The 19,116-nt window shown below is 50.9% G+C and overlaps 1 protein-coding gene across 7 annotated transcripts in view; it reads left to right on the forward strand.

The window, feature by feature from the left end:
• Positions 1-19,116, forward strand: part of TACC2 (transforming acidic coiled-coil containing protein 2) — a 200,851-nt gene that overhangs the window by 84,830 nt on the left and 96,905 nt on the right. For all 7 annotated transcript variants that reach the window (XM_035030488.1, XM_035030507.1, XM_035030481.1 and 4 more), the window contains one exon: positions 15,250-15,375. In XM_035030488.1, coding sequence (XP_034886379.1) covers positions 15,250-15,375 — 126 coding nt within the window. The remainder of the gene's footprint in view (positions 1-15,249; positions 15,376-19,116) is intronic.

The raw sequence follows: 19,116 nt of genomic DNA on the forward strand, positions 1-19,116 counted from the left end.
GGCCCCGGGGCTCCCGGGCGCGCCGCCGCCGGCCCCGCGCATTCCTGGCCCGGGAGGAGAGCGCGGCGGGCGCCCTGCGCGAGCAGCCGGCTGCGCGCGGGCCCTCGGAGCGCCGAGAGCTGGGGGAGGAGCCTGGCCCGCCGCCGCCGCGCTCCCAGTCATTGGCCTTTTGTGCTGCAACCTCGCCCGACCCTCGGGGGCCGCGCCGCCCCCGCGCCCGCCCCGCGCCGTTGCCCCGGGAAAGTTTGCGTCGCCGGGCCGGGCCGGGCCGGGCCGGGGGGTGGGCTCCGCGCGCCGCCGCTCGGCTCGGGAAGCTCCGCCGCTCGGGGCTCTCTGGCAGTCGCGTCCCCGAAGAAAGGCGACTCCGCGCGAGCCATCCGCGAACGCCCCGGGCCGGTAAGTGCGCCGCGGCCACCGGCGGGCGGGCGCCCGGGGTCAGGGAGGAGACGGACGTCCCCAGGACCTTGGCCGCCAGACAAAGGCGTGCTGGAAGTGGGAGCCGCAGCTCACTTTATCTTTCCCCGAGAGGCACTGGCTATGGGCGGGAGAGAGGCGAGGCACGCATTTGTGTCCCCTGCTGGCAGAGGAGAGTGTCTGCGGGGCAGCTGGCGGGCGCGGGGCGTGTGCCGGGGAGGCTCGCTCCGTCCGTGAGACCGCTCGGGGTGCGCGCCCGCGGCTGGGGTGCCCGCCCAGGGTCGAGGTCTCCGCCCGCGGTTGGAGTCTGCGCGTGTGCCCGGGGCTTCGCCCTAGCTGGGGTCCGTGCCCGGAGCCGCGGTCCCCGCCCATAGATGGGGTCCCCGCATGCAGTTGGGGTTCGGGACCCGGGTCCCCGCCCGTGGCCCGGCTCTGCGCCACCCCCGCGGGGGCTCCTTCCGAGTCCGAGCGGTGCCACCCGGTCGCGTGGGGTCACCCCCGGCGGTCCACGGCGGCGCGTGGATGAGCCATAAAACTGCACTGCATTTCCTCCGAGTTGGGGACTTTTAAATTCTCGAACAGTTACGTCAGCGGGGCCGAGCGCACTTCGGGGCTCCGGCGAGCACGTGACCCGCCGAGCTTCCCCCGAGCGTCCTTGACTCCTCGGCCCCGCGGCGTGACTCTTCCTTGGCCTCTGCACGTCCTGGAAAAGCGACTTCAAAAGTCCTGATTGCTTGCACAGGCTGCGGCTCAGGCCGTTTGTTGACCTCCTCAGCGCTTGTCTTTGCTTACAATGGCATCGTCATCATCATCATCCCCATCGTGCTGGTAGCCTAGTTATCTCCTGGCTCTGTCAGATGCTAAGGACAGGACCTTGTGCCCCGGGGGGGGAGGGCGTTAAATACAACGGAGATAGACATTGTGAGAAAATGTGTCGGTGGGCTGGGGAGGTGCAAATGGAAGCTTCGGGAAGGGCAGCCAGGGGGCCGGGTTAGCGTGCCCACAGTGTGTGCAAGGGTGCAGGAGGCTGTCCCAACCCCCTGCCGGCGCGGTACTGGACAATCGAGGGCCCTGGTGCTGGTTTCTATCCGTTTTATGCCAGAAGAGGGCGGACCTTTGTTAGAAGGCAGAGAACTCTCTGTTCTTATTTCTCTGGGATCCGCTGTGAAGCCACATTTCAAAAGCTGTTTTCATTGTAGTATTTGGAAGTGACTTTGGAAACGTCTGGGGCCATGTCCTGAGGCTGGTTTCATCTGTGGCTTCATCCATTCTCAATCACTTACATGTTTCGAAGTTGAGTCTTCACCATTGTTCTCAGGGGCCCGGTTTGAAGTCGTGGAGCTGGAGGAAGGGTTCGCTGGGGCTTGGGGAGTGGGCTACCGCCCAGCTGCCCATCATGGGCTTTCTCATCCGGAGCTCAGGCTGGGAGCTCTTGGAGAGAATAGGGCCGGTTGTGCCGGGCAGGTGAGTCCCTTGGGGCTCCTTCTCACAGGCTCTGCCCTGGGCTCAGGCATTCTCCTCAGAGGAGGGCCGGAGCAGGAAATAGGTCAGGAACTGCCCTCATCCAGATGCCACGGCTGACTCTGAGCTACCCCGAGCCTCTTTTTCAGCTCCTGCACTATCGCTAGTCCCTCATGTAAAGGTAGGCCAGGCACCATGGAGCGCGACCCCCACACAGGCATCACTGCTTATGGAGATCCAGGGAACAAATGCGCCCCCCTGGGAAACCTGCAAGGAACTGGCCTCTGGTCCCCCTGTTCATCTCCATCCTTTTTGTCTCTGAGTTTGAGCACTTAAAAACTCTTAAAACTTAAAACACTTAAAAACTTAAATATCTTAGCTGGAAGGAAACTTAAAAGATCAAAGTTGCATGTTATAGATGCCCAAAGGGAGACTCAGAGAAGTCCAGTGTCACATGTGAAGGTGGGACTCTAACCCAGGATCCCAGGCACCTGGCGCGGTGTTCTCTCAGCTAAGTCCTGAGGCCTCTGTGGTCTCATCCCGCTTTGTATTGTGGTTATTTATGTTTGTCATTTCTATGGAGACAGGCAGTGCTTGAGGGAGAACCTGCCTAGTTTGCAGTACCCTCATAAGAGTGACATGGGCCTGGGGGGGGGGTCAGTGGTTGAAGTGAGTCCCTGCTTTCAAGGAGTGGGGTGTGTGTGTGTGTGTGTGTGTGTGTGTGTTTCTCCTGGGACTCGGTGTGTGTGTGTGTGTGTGTGTGTGTGTGTTTCTCCTGGGACTCAGGTCCACAGCTGAAAGCAAACGGTTCTTGGATTGACTGTGGTTTGGGTTTATAGGCCCTGGTACCTTTTGCACAACAAGGAGAAGGTCCAGGAGGCTGGTGATAGAGTCTCTGACTCTTCCTGGCCAGAGGAGCAAGTCAAAAAAGAAGACCACAGAGCTGGGTGCCCGGGACTCTCCTACTGTGACCTGTGACCAAGGCGTATGACATCTGGCTCGGTGGCTGGGTTTTGTCTCTCCCCCACCGAGGTCACGGTCCCTTGTTTATAACCTCAGGAATCATTTCTACAGCAACTCACTGAGATGACAAAACAGCCCATGGATTATGGAACCATTCAGGAGAAAGGAAAGGCATGAAGAAGATGACCTGGCAAAACAAAAGTTTGTAGGGAAGTGGCTCTAAAAATAGAGAGGGCAAACGAAATGTGCCGGGGCCTCTAGACAATGATCTGCAGTGGAGGTTTCATTACAGATATCTTGGGGATCAGCTCTGTCCCCCTTCCCTTCCTCTCTGGTCCCGTCTGGTCTATGCCTTCAGTCTGGCACTTGGCAAGGGTATTTAGTGTGGCCAATTCAGAGAAAGCAAAGTTCCCAAGATGGGTTTTCCCTGGGATGGGAGGGACAGTACAGACAAAGCTCCCAGTTTCAGACTGAGCTCCTACGTTTGAGTCCCTGCCCCAGCCCTACCAGCTGTGTGCCCTTGGGCAGGTCACTAACCGTCTCTGAGTCCCGACTTCCATCTCCTAATGGTGTGGACACATATCCACGTATCCCTGCCCGCTTGGCTCACAGGATTGTGGGGGCTAGTGCCATTATGTGCCTGCAAATACTGGCAAACTGTGAAGTCCTGTGCACACAGAAGGTTCTGGTTCTATTTTCACCTGGTTATGATCAAAGGGATTTGATTAGGGGAGGTGGAGTTCCTAAGACCTCTGAGAGCTTCTTTTTATTGGTATTATTTTTAAGTGGAAATGAGGAGGTGTGCTAGTGAACAGGGTTCTCTCTTATTCGGAAGCCGGCTCTCCAGCCCCCTGTTTTGCCCATCCTCCCATTTAATTGCTCATTTATAGTTTACCCAGGAAACAAGTAAAAATAAAAGAATAGGAAACTCCCTTCAGTTCAGCTCACAGACAGCAAATCTGGGGGAAACACTGGAAAGAAGTAGTAGTTGCTGTACCAGCTCATGTGCAGATTTGACCGTTTCTGGTCCTGCTCAGCCCCCTGTCCTGGTGGGCTTGCATCCATGTGGGGCCTTGGAGGCCCGGGAGCCCCCTGCTGTGTCATTCAGAGCACGTGGTTACGCTCCTGAGGGCATGGGGCTGGCTCACATCATGCCAGTTCTCCCAACGGGGCCCCTTCCAAACTGAGAAGAGGTAGTAAGAGGTTGGCTCATGCCCGGGGCAGGAGCATCTTTTCCCTCCTTCTTTTATCCCTCTGATCCTCGGCTTTCCATGGCTGTCTGCCGTCCCCCTGCCTCCTTCCCATTAAACAGGCAAAGGCCCGATGTCACCTTGCATGCCTTCACTGCAGCTCGCTCACCTGTGAGTTACCTGGCCCAGGAAGTTGCATCTGACAGCTCCCTGCGTCTAGGTTGTCTGGTGGTCAGCCATGTGCCAGGGTCTCTCTGCTCCAGGGTCGACAAGACCCTGCCTCATCTCTCCTGCTGTTCCTGGGCAGGACTCCTGTGCTGGGCAGAGCCCATCTCCTGGCTTCTAGGGCCAGCAATTGTCTGCTTTGGCCCCCCGTCTCTGGAACTATGGGGTGTCCGCCTTTATTCCTCGTACAAGGTCTAGACCTCATTGCATTCTATGTGTAGGGAGAGCCGTCGGGGTTAATTGTGCGACTTGTGTAATTTTGGAAGCAGAGAAAAATCTGTGACCATCAAAGGAAACCGAGGACTTGGCAAGGTTTTAAAAAACCAACAACTAAACTTTTGCCTTGTCTGTGTCAAAACACTCCAGGCGTTCATGCAGACTCCGGTTTGTTTGTGAGCTGGGATGCCTGCTCTGGGCTCGAAAAAATTAGAGAGGGAGCCGTCTCTGGCCTGAACTAAGGGGAGCCAGGCAGCTCTGGTGGTGGCAGCTGCTGACATCTTTGTGTTGTTGCTGCTTTCCAAGCGTCCATACAGTCAACACGTGTTTATCAAACACCGACTGTCTGATGAGGACCTATTACGAGATTGACACCGTGCTGTACAGATGCTTTGTGCTCTGCTTTCTTTTAACAATCCTTCCAAGTTATACAATTTGTCCCCATTTCACAGGGTCAGAAACAGGCTCAGGGAGGTTCATGGACTTGCCCAGGGCTCCAGATGGCTAGGAAATGGCAGAGCTGGATTCAGGCTCAGCTCGGTCCTGTCCAGAGTCTGGGCTGTCTTTACCACATTCGCTGCCCGCCCACCCCACGGATGACTCCGTTTGATCTCTGTGCCAGTGTTCTGGTGGAGTTGAGGCACAGTGGGTTCCCTGCGTTGGCTTTCGGGAGGAGTAGGTCCCCTTGGCCGGGATCTTGACCCCAGAAGTGCTGGCCCATTTGGCAGGTGTCTTCTCTTGGCTTCGTCCCTTTGATCAGGGGGACAGCTGCATCATCACTCACCTGATCCTGTGGCTTTTCCCAGTACCTGGGTTTGGTAATTTCTTTATCTTTTGCAAAGAACAGTGGGTACTACCTCCCTGCCTTGTCCCTCCTGGAATGACTTCCTCCCCTTTGAGCTTGTCATCAACTGCTGTCCTTGGGCTCACTAACCGCACCCAGTGTGGGGTGTGGGATTGATAGCCATTTTTAAGGCGTGATTAAGTTGTATATGAGAAAAAGGTTCTCCCTCTGCACCTCCTCTCCGCCACCAGGTCTCCTGGGAGCTGGAGCCTTGAGTCAGCAGGTTACCCCCTGCCTCCCATCCTTAAGTCCTAACCAGGAATCTGGCCCCTGGCCAAGGGGGCACTACCCAGGGCTTCCTCCAAGCCATCCGTTTCAGCCAGCCCAGGGGCTGCACCTCCAGAGCCTCAGGGTTTCCAGATCTGAAAAATCACTGAGCTAGAAGGGAACGTAGAGGACGAACAGTCCAAACCTCCTTTTATGGAGGAGGCACCTGCAGCCCAGGGAGGAAAAGGTCTTGCCCAGCGGCCCCATGCTGGCTGTTCACCTCCTTTTCGTGGGAAGGCAGACCCCACCAGGCTGCTTTGCCTGTCACTATTCATTTCACATCCTTGAGGGAGATGCTGCTTGTGCCCATGCATCCTGTCTGCCCGTGAGGGCTGGAGTCCGAGCAGGGGATGGTGCTCAGCTCAGTGTGGCCCTGGGTAGGGTGACTTCCCTGCCCAGAGGCTCGATTTGCTCTTCGTGCAATGGGCTTCACGTTGCTCAAAGTGGCAAAGGGCCCGTCCAGTGCCTGGCACATAGTGGGTGCTCATAAACATCGGTTCCCTCTGTTGCCACCTGTATTCATTCCGATCCCACGACAGTGCCCTGGCGGGGGGGGGCGAAGGAGCAGTACGTACACCTCGGGGCACACACCTGGGCAGGGGAGGCAGGCGTGTGGACTGTGAAAAAGCACCTGCAGGGTGCTCTGTTGGGAAGACGGTGTACCCCGCTGTGTTTGTATTACTGTTGCTGGGTCCTTCGAGGGAGGAAAGTTACGGGACTGGCCTCAACCCTCACCACTCCCTGGCCAGGTAGGGACTACCATTGCCTTCTTTGACAGATGGGGAAACTGAGGCTTGAAGGAGCCTTTCCACAAGGTCACACAGCTCTTTATTGCTGGAGTGGGGGCCCAGCCTCCAGCCCCCTGCCCCATCCTGCCTCTCAGCGAAGAGGGGGAGGGGCCTTATTTCTTCACTGGCAAAGGCCCAGTACCGAGGCCCAGGGCTTACCAGGAGTGTGCAAAAAATGTTTGGCCCTGAAATATGAAAAGCACAGCTCAAAACTGAAATGGACAGATGTTCCGTGTTAAGTGTCTATAAAATGTCACATAGTGTCACCCTCATTGTTGGAACTGTTACCTCTTTGATGCCATTGGTTTTCCTCCCTGTGGCTCTGTCCCTTGTGGCTCATTCATCCCCGTCAGCTTTTTCCTTGCTGACTCTGGGCTGGGAAGATGGCAGGGAACAAGGTGGAGGGTCCTTTCCTGTTGCTGCAGCCACGATCCCCCTGCTGGCCTGTCCCCCCAGGGGCCTCTGCCACCTCCGCCTCCTTGTGCAGCTGAACTCAGACGGAACCCAGACGGAACTGTGGCGTGCCCACTGGGAGAATGGCCGGGGCCACCGCGTGGGTTCCTATGATGAGGACAGGTCAGTGGCAGAAGGCCCGGGTGCTCGCCATGCTGTCTCTTTGCCAAGGGACTTAACTCCGTGAGCCTCAGTCTCCTATTCTATAAAATAAGTTGTCTGCCAACTACATAGGGGTGGGGGAGAATCCTAAAACAACACCATTTGGCGGAGATCTAACATGCTATACAAATACAAGTAGCTGTGTATTTTCTTAAGTTATTTAAAAAAAAAAATTTTAGTATTTTTTTTTTAACTGAAGACAAATCTTTATTTATTTATTTATTTTTTTAAAAAGATTTTATTTATTTATTTGAGACAGAGAGAATGAGAGAGACAGAGAGCACATGAGATGGGGGAGGGTCAGAGGGAGAAGCAGACCCCCTGCTGAGCAGGGAGCCCGATGCGGAACTCGATCCCGGGACTCCGGGATCATGACCTGAGCCGAAGGCAGTCGCTTAACCAACTGAGCCACCCAGGAGCCCGAAGACAAATCTTTAAATTGCTGGCCTTTCTTATATGGGAGTGGAAAATCTCTGTTCTCCCTGACATGGGCTCTAGGATCTCTCAGACATGTTGCTTTTCCTGGAGTCGCGTGGGAGATTCTTCCTGTTCTTAGCTCGAGCCAGGCCCCCCACGCTGTGGGGTTGCCTGGATCCTGTGTTTTGGGGCCTGGGTTCAAATTCTGACTACTTTATACCCCTTCGAAGGGCTAGATGAGCAAGGGTGTGCACAACTCTTCACCCCATGCTCCACACTTAACAATGTTCGCTGCTCTTATGATTATTTATTGTTATATCGTCAAAACTTTTATTGTACTTATTTGCACTTGTTACAGCATTTAGTACATGCTAAAATATTATCATCAGTAAAAACAGTGTGCTTGAGACCTTCATCAGGCCCCTTATCTGTCAGGGGCTCACACTCCCCTGCTCCCAGGAACGGTGGAACTCTCTGGTTTTAGGAATCCTCTTATCTATTGAGCCCAACTCTTGTACCTGGCCTTCAGGATTGCCAGGTCATACTCGTCCCACTTCATCGTTTGCCGGATCACAAAAGGAACACGTTGTTCTCCATAGGGACTAAAAAAGCAAAGCATTGCTTGTCCTGAGCAGGTGGATGCCTGGTAAGCCCAGCTTCTGGAGGAGCGGCCGAAGCAGAGGTCAGGTGTATCCGCCCCTCATGCCAGAGGACGAAGCTCTTGTCTCCGAACGACAAGGGGGAGATCCGAAGAGGATGCGCAGATGTGCCCCATATGTTACGTGCCTTTACTGTGGCTCCTACCCTTGGCCAGTTGGGTCATGCCAAGCTCGCAATGGACCAACAGTTCATAAAGATGCGCGATTCCAGAAGATTCCAGTTTGCTGATTTATGACAGGCTTTGCTTCTCTTTCTGAAACCGGACTGAGCAGATGTGAGCAGCACGGGGCTCTATCTCAGCTGCCCCAGTGTTTTCCAGAGTGTGCTGCATAGCTCCCAAGGGGCCTTGCCCGGAGCCTGGGTGCTGCCTGGTCATTTTAAGACCTATATATTAGAAAAAAGGAAAAGTAGCACATCAAAACCACAGCCTCACTGATGTTATTACTTAGATGGTGAATATTCTTTTAAATTGAACAACTGACTTCATCGAAAGATAAATATTAAGGTATTATATACGAGGGAACCATGCGGTTAGTTAATAATGTGGTTTTCCAGCCAATTAGATACTCAAAACCTGAATCAGCTTTGCTATCTCCCCATCTCCTCCCCCGACCCCCAACACCTGGTGTCGGGTGGACATCATGAAGCCTCCTGCACGGCAGATCCCAGCTCTTCTGCAGCTGCCAAGATCCCATCCAGCGTTACCTGGCACCTGAACCACTCCTTGGCTTGGCTTGCATTTCTTCTCCCAGTTATTCTCTGCTCTGGAACATGGCTCTACCTCCCAAATACTCTGCTGCTCCCCTGCTCATAAATTTCGGATGCTCCCCCTTGCTGCCCAAACAACAGATTCTTGGCCTGACTTTTGAGATCTTCTCCAAGGTCGCCTGGGCCCCAGCTGCCCAGGTGTGGGTCTGCAGCTCCCCTTCCTGATGGCCCTGTCACACGCCCCGCTGTGTCCTCTAGAACCCAAACTGAGTTCTGGGGCACTGGGGTGTGGCTGTTTGCCCGCATGCCTTTGTCCAGGAGGTTGTTGTTTCTGAAATGATTTCCAACTTACAGAAAAGCCACAAGAAGAGTAGAGTATTCCCATATTCCCTTTGTCCAGGTGCCTCATGTTGACACTTCATCACGATCTGCTTGGTCCTTCCCCTGTATTATCCTCTCTCTTTTTCTGGATCATTTGAGAGCCAGTTGCAAACACGAAGCTGTCACCCTCCAAAATGCAAACCAAAATAAACACTTCAGTGTTCCTTTCCCCAAAACAAGGACACTCCAGAATGAGACCAACATAGCCATGGATGCACCAGGCCACCATACCCCTAGTCTTCAGAACCCATCCAGACTTACCAGCTTGTCCCCTTTTCCATCCGATCCAGGATCCAGCCCTAAAGCATGTGTCATATTCGACTGTGTGCTTGTGGACTCTCTTCAATCTGGGAGAATTCCCCAGTCTCTCCTTGTCTTTCGTGACCTTTAAGAGTACAGCTCTCTCATTCTGGAAAAATCCCTCAACCTGTGTCTATCCAGAGTTTTTTCATGACCTGGCTGGCTGGCCATTTTGCTCAGGCATCCCACAGAAGTGATGCTGTGCTCTTCCCAGCGGGTCATGTCCCCGAGCACAGTGTGATGACCGTCCCACCACCAGAGATGGCAGTCCTGGTCAGCACCTGGCCAGGTTGGTGCCCACCTGGTTTCTCCACCATTAAGTGGGTCAAGACCACACAGTGTCCTTTACTTCTTTAAACCGCCTGCCTGCTTTAGCATCCTTCGATGGCTGCCTGAAATGACCACTACCCTGATGGCCCTTGAATGGTGATTTGGCTTTCATCATTCCTCCTGAGTTTCCAAGTTGGCCTTGTACTGGAAAGAGGATCTTTTCCTTCTCCTCCTCTTGTGCATTTGTGCGTCTTTGTATCTGTGTGAACTCATGGATTCTTACTTTACTTGATGGGTTATAACTCATTAGTGTCTGTATTTTTTTTATGCCCTAGTGGTCCCAGATTTGGCCAGCAGCAGCCCCTTTGAGGTAATTCTTAATGTCCTTTTGACTGACCTCTCTCCGCAGAGGGAGCTGGGAAGTAGAGGTATGTGTGTGCCCACACTCACCCCTACACCTAGTTCTGTGTTTTTCTCATTCCTCTGATTGCAACACAGCTCTGAGAGTGCTGGAGCCTAATCACCGTTTGTATTTCCAAATCCTCTGACTGTGAGGACCTGGCTCCCATTACCCTTGATAGGGTTATTTTTCTGTTACCTCCCTGTAGGTAACACAGGGACAGCCTCTGTCCCCTCTCCTGTCACCTTCCTTGCCTTGTCCACGGCAGGGTAAGAGAAGCCTAATGGCTTTCCGTCTGAACCATCAGAGAGAGGAGGGAGAAGCTTTTTTTAATCTGGAAAGCTCACTCCTCTGTCTGTTAAGCACTTTGCTTGCCCCGCCCCTCAGGGGGCCTTTCCAGATGGCCCCGCCTGAGAGAACCCTGTTTTTCTAAGGCAGTTTGTTCTATTAGCACCCTTCACGTTTCTTCTTACTTTAGACTTTGAACTTGCCGTGCTCTTGATTAGCCTGTCAACTCTGGAGTGTGCGATCGCTTTTCTTTTTTTAAACCGCTTTATTGAGGTATGATTGACACATAAAAAGCTGGACTTACTGACTGTCTGCAACTCGATGAGTTTGGAGCTGAGGACACACCTGTGACACCCTCATCACCATGAAGGCGTAAACCTGTCCATCACCTCCCAGACTTTCCTCCCTCTCTCATTATTGGTATTAATTGTGATTATTACTCAGCGATTCCCAGGAGATTCAGCCTGGGGCTCTTCCTGGGGCACAGAGTCTGTGTGTAGAGCTGACGTGCTGGCGTTTTAGACCTGAACGTGATTGCCTTCCTTTCTGAAGCCAGATCCTCTCTGCCTCCATTCTGAGGGTGACTCATGTCCCTTTGGAGAAGCACTTGTTGATGCAAGCGTCCCTCCCTGACATTCCAGCAGAAAATCAACCCTTTGCTGGCCTGACTAAATTTATAGTGGGCTGGTCCTGGCAGCTGGTAGAAGCAGCTGGTGGTTAAAATCTTGGACAGATTTTTTTTTTTTTTCCTCTGAAAAATATTTCAGTCACTCTAGTCTGAGCACCACTCCTGGTAGAATTTAGAAACCATTTATAGCCTCTTGCAGTTGGTCCGAGAAGAGCTGCTTTATAAGAATCCCTCCACTCACCCAGAAGTCAGCTCTGCCCCCTTCGTAGCCATCTGGGACATAGCTGGGTCACTAGGAAGTAAGACAGAAAGGCCTTCGAGCTGCTGGTACAATGTGAATTTGACTATTTTTTAGGAATTTCATGTGGTTCAAGCTAATATGTGTATATATACACATACACTTATATTTTAAAATTATTATAATGATGTATGGTTTATAAACCTTTATCAGTGCTTATTAACTCTTGATTTACACATTATTCTAACACCCGCAGCCGCGTGTCTTAGTCTGTGCATGAGAAGCAGAGAACTGAAGGCAGAAAGTAGGGAAGAGGGGCGCCTGGGTGGCTCAGTTGGTTAAGCGACTGCCTTCGGCTCAGGTCATAATCCTGGAGTCCCGGGATCGAGTCCCGCATCGGGCTCCCTGCTCGGCAGGGAGTCTGCTTCTCCCTCTCCCACTCCCCCTGCTTGTGTTCCCTCTCTCGCTGTGTCTCTCTCTCTCTGTCAAATAAATAAATAAAAACCTTTAAAAAAAAAAAAAAAAGAAAGTAGGGAAGAATCAGGCGAGTTAGCAGAGGTGTGCTGGATGACGGCCTGCGAGTGGGGGACAGGACTGAGTTGGGAGAATCCTTGGGGGCCGTGCAGTCCAGTAACCTTCGCTTTCACAGATGGAGAAGTCACCTGGCTGAGATCCCAAGGTGGGGCCGGTCTAGAACCCAGCCCCGTGGGCTTCCCGTGCAGTCATGCTCTTAGGGCCATGGCGTACTTCCTCACTGACGTCATAGTCACTGAAGATGCTGGTTATGTGTCATTAGGAAAACATTTCATTGTGTTCAAGATTCTCTGTTCAGAAAATTCGGAGAAGTGTCCAGTGTTCTTTCAAACACAGTTCCTCCCAAAGAGTTAAAATAAAAATGCCATCCCATAGAATATGCCGACAGATATCTGTTACCCCCAAACCTCCCCCTGCCGGGACCGTCATTGTCCCCGTGGTGCCTGATGAGTGAGGTGTGGCTGGACTTCTGCCTCGGGACAAGCCTGACAGGTCTGGGTCCTGTGTGGACACAGAAGTGGGCTTTACTCTGATTGTCCCATCTCTAAAAACTTGCCCTGAGGGACGTACAAACTGCAGTTGTTCCCTGTCACTTAAAATTGTCCTTACGTATGCTTTCTTATTTATTTTGCTTATAAAAGCCGGGCACAGTCAGCACCGAACTAGAAAATAGAGATAAATCCAACAGGAGAAAACACTCATGCGGTGCCTGGCTGGCTCGGTCGGTGGAGCGTGCGACTCTTGATCTCGGGGTTGTGAGTTCGAGCCCCACGTTGGGCGTAGAGATTATGTAAAAATAAAATCTTTTAAAAAAAACACCACTGAAAGAGAATTACTGTTCATACGTTGGCACACAGCCTCCCTCATTGCTGGGTACTCATTCACCCTGCTGCACACGTGTGTGTACATAAATACGTGTATGCGCACAAACATCGATACACGCAGATGAAATGTGGGTCATGCAGAGGTGTGCTGGATGCGGCCTACTGATAGTTTTAAAACCCTTGATAGGGTTATTTTTTAGTTAACGATGGATACACTCACCTCTAGGTATATGGAGATCTACCTTAATTTTTTTAAACAGCTGCCTGTGAGTCCGTTCTATAGAAGCTGTGCCTTAATATGATCAGCTGTCCCCTGCTGGGGGACATTTTGGTTGTTTCTAGTTTTTTTGTTTTGTTTTGGGTTTGTTTTTTTTTTTTTTTGCTGTTATGGTCACAGTTATGATCAGCATCTTTGCTCACACCCTTAATCATCTCCTTAAAATAAATTCTTGGAAGTACCCTAACTGTGTTGAAGGAAACAAAGTCTTTTATGGCTTTCAGTGTGTGTTGCCAAAGCTCCTGGGTGATGTTTTTCCACTCAGGTTTTTTCTTTTTTTATGACTTTGGAAAGTCGCTAGTGCCTGTAGTTGAGGATTCTCCTCCAGGCTGGCTCCTTCCTTCTTTTCCCCTTGTCCCCATTTCTCTCAGATTCCTTGGGCATGGTCCCAGGGCTCTGGGATCTTGTTCTGGGGGATTTGGAATGGTGGATGGGAGCAGTGGAGGAGGAAGGGAACATCACAAGGTCCATGGGAATAAATGTAAGGTGTGGGCACAGGCGTGGGCTGGTCTAATCATATTTAAAACATAGTTTCAGGAAACTTACTCTGGGCCTCCCCGCCACTCATTCATCTCAAGGCCAAGGGCAGCACTTTGTGGCGGAGCATTGGATAGACATTTTGGACTAATTCCTTGGCTTAGGATCCAGTCCCTCGACCTGGCCTTGGGGTCTGGCTCCTGTCCACCTCTCCCCTTCCTAGTCTCTGTCATCCACACTCCTGCAACAGTGACCTTTCACATTCATTGCTCCCAAAAGCTAAACTCCTTCCTGGTTCAGGGATTTCAGATAGGTGGCTTCCTTTACTACAGGCACTCTTCCTTTCTCTTACTCTTCAACCTCTGGGACATAGCCTGGAGTGGTGGTTAAAAACATGGCCCCTAGCGTCAGGCTTGGGTTTGTAACCCGGTTCTGTCCCTTACCAGCTGTGCAACCGAGGACAAGTTATTCAGCCTCTCTGTGCCTTGGTTTCCATATCCGTAAAACAAGGGTTATGAGAGTACCCACCTCACAGGGCCGCTGTGAGGATCGTATGTGGCGATATCTATGAGCACTTAGACTAACAGTTCCTGGCATGGGGTCATTATCACTGAGCTGGCTAGCTGGCCTCAGCTTACCACTCTGCAAGGAAATATTCCCTTACTCCCACTACCCCAGCCCAGACATCCTGGTTTACGGTCTTAGCCATCTGTATCTTTCCTTCTTAGTGGTTACTGCAATTGTTACTAAATAAATAAGCATTTAAAAAAAAAGTCTGACTCTTGCCTAAGACTCTCAGCCCCACTAGCATGGCCCACTTCTGTCCTGTTCACAGCCTAAGAGTTGGTATGCAATCAGTATCCGCTCAGGGAATGAAAGAGACGGTCCTGCTACTTCCTGCCCAGAGCCAAGTTCATCAGAAAGACAAAGTCATGGTCCTCCCTGATGAACTAGTAAGACACACCTGATTATGGAAGGGGTTTCCCAGCGGAGTGAGCTGATGCGTGACCAGTGTGTGACAGTGAGCCGTGTCCCTCTGAACTTGCAAAGCCTGCTGCTCTTGGAGGCTGTCTGGTGTCCACCTTCTCAGTGGATGAAGGGCCAGTGTTGTTTTTAAGTTTTAAGTTTCAGGGCGCCTGGCCGGCTCAGTCGGTGGAGTGTGTGACTCTTGATCTTGGGGTGAGTTTGAGTCCCACATTGGGTGTAGAGATTCCTTAAAAATAAAATCTTAAAAAAAATTCTAAGTTTCTAATGCATATAGATCAAAAATAATGGGACGCCTGGGTGCCTCAGTCGTTAAGTGTCTGCCTTTGGCTCGGGTCATGATCCCAGGGTCCTGGGATCGAGCCCCGCATCGGGCTCCCTGCTCCGCGGGAGCCTGCTTCTCCCTCTCCCACTCCCCCGCTTGTGTTCCCTCTCTCGCTGTGTCTCTCTGTCAAATAAATAAAACCTTAAAATACAATTAAATGAATTACTGGAAAATGAAACAAGATTCACAGCCACGGTTTCTCAGCCTGAGCACTATTGACATTCTGGACCAGATAATTCTTTGTGGTGGGGCTGTCCTGTGCATTGTAGGATGTTTCGCAGCATCCTGACTTTTATTATTAGATTCAGCAGACAAAATTACTCTATCAAGTTGCTCTGCAGGCTTCTAAACTTGCTCTGGGTTTCTGTGCTTTGTACAAAGCCCTCCTGGGCTGGCGCCACCTGTGGGCCACACTTGGAGTAGCAGCAGACCCTGCACTTCTGGAAAGGGAGGCCCTGAAGCCCTGCTCACGGCCCACATAAAATGTGCTATTCCAACACATTGAAAACTTTCAGGAGCATTTCTGAGCCTTGGTTTTTCCCTCTCCTCTCCCAGGTCACATGTAGCAGGTGACGTCATCCAGCCAGCTATCCTTGAGGACCCGGAAAACCCACTGTTAGCTGCCTCTTCACACCATGGTGATGCCATCAGCCAGGTCTCCAGGGATCTGACAGCCCAGAGGTACATGGGGGCTGGGTCTGCATTTGGTGGTGAGACCCCGGGGCCCAGGCCCTGCGGCTGCCTCCCTCCTCTCCCCTCCCCTCGCCTGCTCACCCACCCCTACCTGGGTCTACATGCCCCTCCTACACAGGGCTAGGGCCCCTTCCTTAGGGAGCTCACGGGACACCAGGAAGACCCTGCCCCAACAGGCATTTTAAAGGTTTGTTCCCTTGTGATCTTCAAGGGCCCCTATTTAAAATAGAAGTCCTCTGGGAGAGAGGACGTGCTATTTATACCTTGCCAAGGAATGACTTAGTTAGCTGCCTCTGACCTCCCAGGACACGAGCTGGGTTAGCTGCTTGTTTTGTCTTCTAGTGCTGGAGGGAGGAGAGAGGAGCCGGCAGCACAGCCGGGAAGGGGAGCAGGTCCTTGTGCCTTTGCTTGGCAAACGGATTTGGCCAGCGGGGTCTTCCCTCGCCTGCACTCCCTGCCCCAGCCACCCCACAGCAGTCACAGATGATGTCCAAGTCCACTGCGCTTATCCCCACTGGCGCTTACTCTGTTTAAACCAGGCTTGCTCAGAGTCAGCCTCAGGACTTGGCTCAGATGTGAGTACACGTGCATACACACCCTCATCTCTCTGCTCCTCCCCACCCCACTCCCCCATATATATACATAGATGTTTATTTCATGTATATATACACCCACATTTTTTCCAGTTTTATTGAGGTTTAATTCACATATGACATTGTTTAAGGTGTTATACACACATTTAATTTTATTAAAAATTTTTATTTAAATTCCATTAATTAATATATAGTGTCTTATTAGTTTCAGAGGTAGAAGTCAATGATTCATCAGTTGTATATAACACCCAGTGCTCATTACATCTCGTGCCCTCCTGAATGCCCCTCACCCAGTTACCCCATCCTCCTCCACCTACCTCCCCTCTAATCCTATGATTAAGAGTCTCTTATGGTTTGTCTCCCTCTCTGATTTTGTCTTCTTTTATTTTTTCCTCTCTTCCCCTATGATCCTCTTTTTTGTTTCTTAAATTCCATATATAGTGAGATCATATGATAATTGTCTTTCTCTGATTGACTTATTTCGCTTAGCATAATACCCTCTAGTTCCATCCACGTCATTGCAAATGGCAAGATTTCATTTTTTGATGGCTGAGTAGTATTCCATTGTATATATATACCGTATCTTCTCTAGCCGTTCATTTGTCGATGGACATCTGGGTGCTTTCCATAGTTTGGCTATTGTGGACATTGCTGTTATAAACATTGGGGTGCAGGTGCCCCTTTGGATCACTACATTTGTATCTTTGGGGTCAATACCTAGTAGTGCAATTGCTGGGTCGTAGGGTAGCTCTATTTTCAACTTTCTGAGGAACCTCCATACTGTTTTCCAGAGTGGCTGCACCAGCTTGCATTCCCACCAACAGTGTAGGAGGGTTCCCCTTTCTCTGCATCCTGGCCAACATCCGCTGTTTCCTGACTTGTTAATTTTAACCACTCTGACCAGTGTGAGGTGGTATCTCATTGTGGTTTTGATTTGTATTTCCCTGATGCCGAGCGATGTTGAGCATTTTTTCATGTGTCTATTGGCCATTTGTATGTCTTCTTTGGAGAAATGTTCGTTCATGTCTTCTGCCCATTTCTTGATTGGATTATTTTTTTCTTTGGGTGTTGAGTTTGATAAGTTCTTTATAGATTTTGGATACTAGCCCTTTATATGATAAGACATTTGCAAGTATCTTCTCCCATTCTGTCAGTTGTCTTTTAGTTTTGTCGACTGTTTCCTTTGCTGTCCAAAAGCTTTTTATCTTGATGAAGTCCCAATAGTTCATTTTTGCCTTTGTTTTCCTTGCCTTTGGAGACGTGTCTAGCAAGAAGTTGCTGTGGCTGAGATCACAGAGGCTGCTGTCTGTGTTCTCCTCTAGGATTTTGATTGATTCCTGTCTCACATTTAGGTCTTTCATCCATTTTGAGTCTATTTTTGTGTATGGTATAAGGAAATGGTCCAGTTTCATTCTTCTGCATGTGGCTGTCCAGTTTTCCCATCACCATTTGTTGAAGAGACTGTCTTTTTTCCATTGGACATTCTTTCCTGCTTTGTCGAAGATTAGTTGACCCTAGAGTTGAGGGTCCATTTCTGGGCTCTCTATTCTGTTCCATTGATCTGTGTGTCTGTTTTTGTGCCAATACCATACTGTGTTGATGATGACAGCTTTGTAGTAGAGCTTGAAGCCCAGAATTGTGATGCCACCAGCTTTGCTTTTCTTTTTCAACATTCCTCTGGCTATTCGAAGTCTTTTCCGGTTCCATACAAATATGACATTGTGTAAGTTTCAGGTGTTATACACAGACATTTTGATTTATGTTTGTATCACTAAAACAGCTCCCCATTTGTGGTGTTGCATAGCACTTGGGAAACCATGGTGAACAGCTGTTCCCACTTGACCCTGACCTGGGAAGCTGGTGAAGGGGGCTTAGTGAAGCCTGGAATGGGGCTGCGATCATCATCATCCCCCATTTTATGGAGGAACCCAGAGGGGCAAGGGGAAGCTCTCTGAGTATTGGATGCAGGAGGACTTGGCTGCACAGCTCTGTGTCTCCAGGAAGAACTAAAGTGCCCCTAGGTCTTTGTCAGTGTTTTTGAAGTCCCCTCCTAGCCCTGGACAGCCGGCCAGTGATAAGTGCTCTTAACCCTTGCATCGAAGGCACCTCCTGTTCTCCAGGCTCCGTACTGAGCGTGTCACATCGAGTGTCCCTGTAAATCCTCCAGCAAACACCCCTAGCAGGTGAGGGGTTCTGTCCTGGACCCTTTGCCCTTTGACATCTGAGCCAGTTTCCTCCTTTCACAACGCATGGGGTTCCACCTACATCACTGGCCTCTTTCAAGTCCAAGGAAGATGACGCAACATAGAGAAGCTGTGTCACCTCAGACCATGACCAAGAGTGATCACAGGATGCAGGAAGGAACCAGGGGTTAAGCACAGATTTTATCAGTGCTGAGAACTTGGCCAGCTTTCTGGCTTCATTTCCCAGTAAAGGGATTCAGGTAGGGTTCAATGAGCGACATTGGTGCCTGGCCAGTGTTAATTCAACATTCGTCCGGAGTTGCATTGTCTTGTTTTTACTGGAAATTAATGGAAAAGAGGCAGTTCTGATGGGAGCGGGGATTGGTCTGGCTTTGGTCATCAGCTGCTTTCACAAAATACTCCTTATTCATTGCTTCCATATTCGTGAATTTGCCTCTCACTAAGGTTTATTTGTAACCCCACGATCAATACTCATGGCTCCCTCATGGCCTTTTGTGAACATGTACAGAGCAGCAAGGAAATCTGAGTCGCCTGGGGGGCATGTTCCCAGCTGAGGTAGAGCAAGGTGCCCTGTCTTCTTCCAGCTCTCGTGCTGGGAACCAGTGTCCTTTTACAGTATATTTACTGCCGCGGTTTTTGTAATTTTGTGCTTTTTGTTCATGATTTTGCTGCTTTGCATGGCCCCCAATGTAGTGCTGAAATGCTGCATAGTGCATTTCAGTGCAAGAAAGCTGTTGTGTGCCTTCTGTAGGAAATACTTCTGCTAGATAAGCTTCATCTGGGCCTAAGTGATGACGATGCTGTTGGCTGTGAATTCAGTGATGTGTATTAAATAAGGCGTTTTCACACAGAAATGCACCTAACACAAGGTTATGTAGTGACCCGTTGACAAAAATGTTATGACCAGAAGCTCGAAGGAACCCAAGCCAGCA

This window comes from Mirounga leonina, unplaced genomic scaffold, assembly GCF_011800145.1.
Source record: "Mirounga leonina isolate KUSES-001 unplaced genomic scaffold, KU_Mleo_1.0 Mir_114, whole genome shotgun sequence".
Classification (NCBI taxonomy): Eukaryota; Metazoa; Chordata; class Mammalia; order Carnivora; family Phocidae; genus Mirounga; species Mirounga leonina.